Source organism: Octopus bimaculoides, chromosome 11 (assembly GCF_001194135.2).
Source record: "Octopus bimaculoides isolate UCB-OBI-ISO-001 chromosome 11, ASM119413v2, whole genome shotgun sequence".
Lineage (NCBI taxonomy): Eukaryota > Metazoa > Mollusca > Cephalopoda > Octopoda > Octopodidae > Octopus > Octopus bimaculoides.
In genome coordinates this window covers 21,068,866-21,071,899 of record NC_068991.1, presented here as the reverse complement: position 1 = coordinate 21,071,899, position 3,034 = coordinate 21,068,866, and the positions used below count along the sequence as shown (strand labels likewise).

Sequence of the window (3,034 nt, the reverse complement as noted above, 5' to 3'; positions counted from 1 at the left end):
TATATGTATGTATATATAATGTTTAATTCTATCCTATAATGATTCACGTTATTGTTTCAATCTTTGTCCATACTTACTGTTTCAGAAGATATATGAACTATTTGCAATATCTTGCGCCCTTCTATTTAAGTTCGAAATTTTCTTCACTGTTTGTTCTTTGCAGGTATATATTCTTACCTCTGTAACATTGATTTGTGAATTATACCCGAAGGAAAGACGAATTATTATGTCTTGTGCGTTTATGTTTATTTGGGGTATTTTTACGTCTTCTTCCGGTTTGATAGGCTACATGTTGAAGGATTACAGTTGGAATACGTTATTCTTGGTTAATGTTATCCTCTCGGGATATTTTCTTGTGGATTTCTTGTAAGTACCGTATTTCTATTTTGCATTAGACGCATTCATGCACCCATAAACACATTTATATGCATTCATACATGCACACACACATTAACAACATTTCATTACATTTTTTAATGATGATGATGATAACTTGTGCAAGACACTATCGAATCAATAGACTAACTCAAACAAAACAATCATGTCACACAGCTCACGCCTTATACTTTAAGCACTTAATAATCTAAAAGAACACAGCTCGCTCAACATATATTATACAAAACTTTATACATATATTATACATATATTATACATATATTATACTTTATACATATATTATACAAAACTGAAGCCTAATAGACCTATATCACAGACACCATGGATTGCAGTACATACACTCGTATAACAAGAAACAAGAAACCAAATTCTATTCTTGATAAAATTACTTGTATAGACGCTGTATTTTGCTATGCAACCATAACATAATACGAAGTATATTAACAGCTTGTAAGTCAATACTGTGTAGTGGAGTCACCAAAATGTGGTATGTTTTTGTTTAGTGTCGGTGCGATAGGCATGTGTTTGCCTGTGAAATGACAAAATGATAACTGGTTCAACTATAACATTTTTATTTGCTGGTGTTAATAAATAATATTTGCCACTACATTCAATTTTGGCAACTTGCTTCGAGTTGCTAGAAAAATGATGGAACCAGGATACATCTAGAGTTGATGTACCCGAAGACTACATATGTTCGTGTGTATGTGTGTGTGTTCGTTCTTTCATCTTGAAGAGCACGGCAAATATCTCTGTTTGATAGTAGCAGAGCACTGGTTCCGTCTGCGAGCATCACAGTCTCCGTCTGTCTGTCTGTCTTGGTGTCTTGTTGACCATTCTATTTATAAGAATCGTGGCAGCTAGAAGGACAGACATACTGCAGCAGAGTTTGTACCTAAATAGGTCAGCTCCTGTCCATTTGAACTTCGCTTGACATCTATGAGGTCGAAGGTTAAAGGGAGATCATCAATCACTTTTTGACCGGACAAAGAAAACCTGTATTCGCACCTGTTGATTGTGGTGGTTTGGACGACCGAGAATTCTTAGATTCGGTTTCGAATCTAGGCTTGGAGAAGGAAGTGTTAATTTTTATAACTGTATCCTACTATGTTAGGAGTGCTATGAAAACACTTTTTCAGGTTACCTCTACAGATTATCTATAAAAGTTATAGCCAGCACAGATTTGTTAGGACGTTTCGTATCCCAATGAGATCCGGGATTACTCTATAGACTTCCGTGATCCATCTGAACCCACAACTTCAAGTCTTGCCCCAACCAGTTTCGTTACTGCAGTTTCCGCACCTCTGGGACATTTGTTTTGTCCTGTATGTCCAGGACAGCTTCCACCAAGCAGCAGATGTCTATTTCTGGTGCATAAATCCGTTTTTTAAAAATTTTTTGCTCCTGAGCGACCCAGGGCACTAGAAACAGGTCTTCATTTTTAAATGTCAAAATAGAGTGTTTCCTTGCCTTCTCCTCTGTGGCAAATCCTACTTCGACAATGCCATATTACTTCCCTCTTGCAACGTAAGTTTTCGTGACGCACACAAAACGTTGACACGTTTCAATTTGTTGCTGTATTGCCCATTCTTATATGCGACATTCTACTACTGTTCTCTTGTATGTTATTCTTTTTCTCAGAGTGTTCTATACAAGGGTTTCAGGAGTGTCAAGAGTAATCCTGCTCCATTTCTTTTAAAAATACTCTTTGTCTCTTTAAAACTCGCCTATCGACAGATTTATATTTTTGGGGGGTTGTTGCATCGCAGCTGCGAAACCATTAACGCATGATTTGTGGTTTTTGTCACATTCAGCAACTGTATTACTGTTAATGTTGGTAGTGGTGGTGGCGGCGGCTGAATTTGCACGTGTTACGTATGAAGAATTTGTTTTGTGGGGTTGGCTTTTGTGATGGCGGTGGTTATGTAAATCTCTGATCACGAGCAGAAGTAGTGGGGTAGCATCATATCAATGTGTTGAGAGGAATTCTTTGGGGTTTGAATAATTCACCTCTGGAAACACTGATGTTTCGTTCAACAGTCACAAACAACTCTCATTTAGGGACCTTTTGAGCGGGATGGGCTACTCGACCTAAAAAAAATTCTAACTGAGCTCCAACTGCAAGGCTATGCGCTGTTTATCTTGATATGAGATCACCATGTCGCACAGACATTGTGCCTGGTTTACTTTTATCAGACGGGTACTCATGATGGCATGCACTGCTCTATTACTCAATAATAATTATAAAAGCAACAACAGCAGCAACAGTAACGACAATAATAATAATCTTTCAACGATAGCAGATGTATCGAAGGTGTGTAGATTTATTTACCTCCATATTTAGTTATTATAATATAATAGAAAACTGTTCGGAGGGGAGATAATTCATTGCTACTTATATTAGAATTACGTCTCCTGTAAATGAAGAAAGCGATGATGAAGAAAATGCATCATATAACGGTCTTAAACTGGTATAATGCAGTATATTGTTCTTATTATGTACGCTAATTAATGTGGAGCGCTTTAACGATCGGTCATAACATCGTATATATGTTTGGTTGGTATATGGGTGTATGTGTATATATATATATATATATATATAAAGAGAGAGAGAGAGAGAGAGAGAGAGAGAGAGAGA

At 36.8% G+C, this 3,034-nt stretch overlaps 1 protein-coding gene across 1 annotated transcript in view; it reads left to right on the top strand.

The window, feature by feature from the left end:
• LOC106869297 (organic cation transporter protein) overlaps positions 1-3,034 on the top strand; it is a 26,645-nt gene that overhangs the window by 11,789 nt on the left and 11,822 nt on the right. Inside the window, exon 4 of the mRNA XM_014914974.2 lies at positions 164-366. Coding sequence (XP_014770460.2) covers positions 164-366 — 203 coding nt within the window. The remainder of the gene's footprint in view (positions 1-163; positions 367-3,034) is intronic.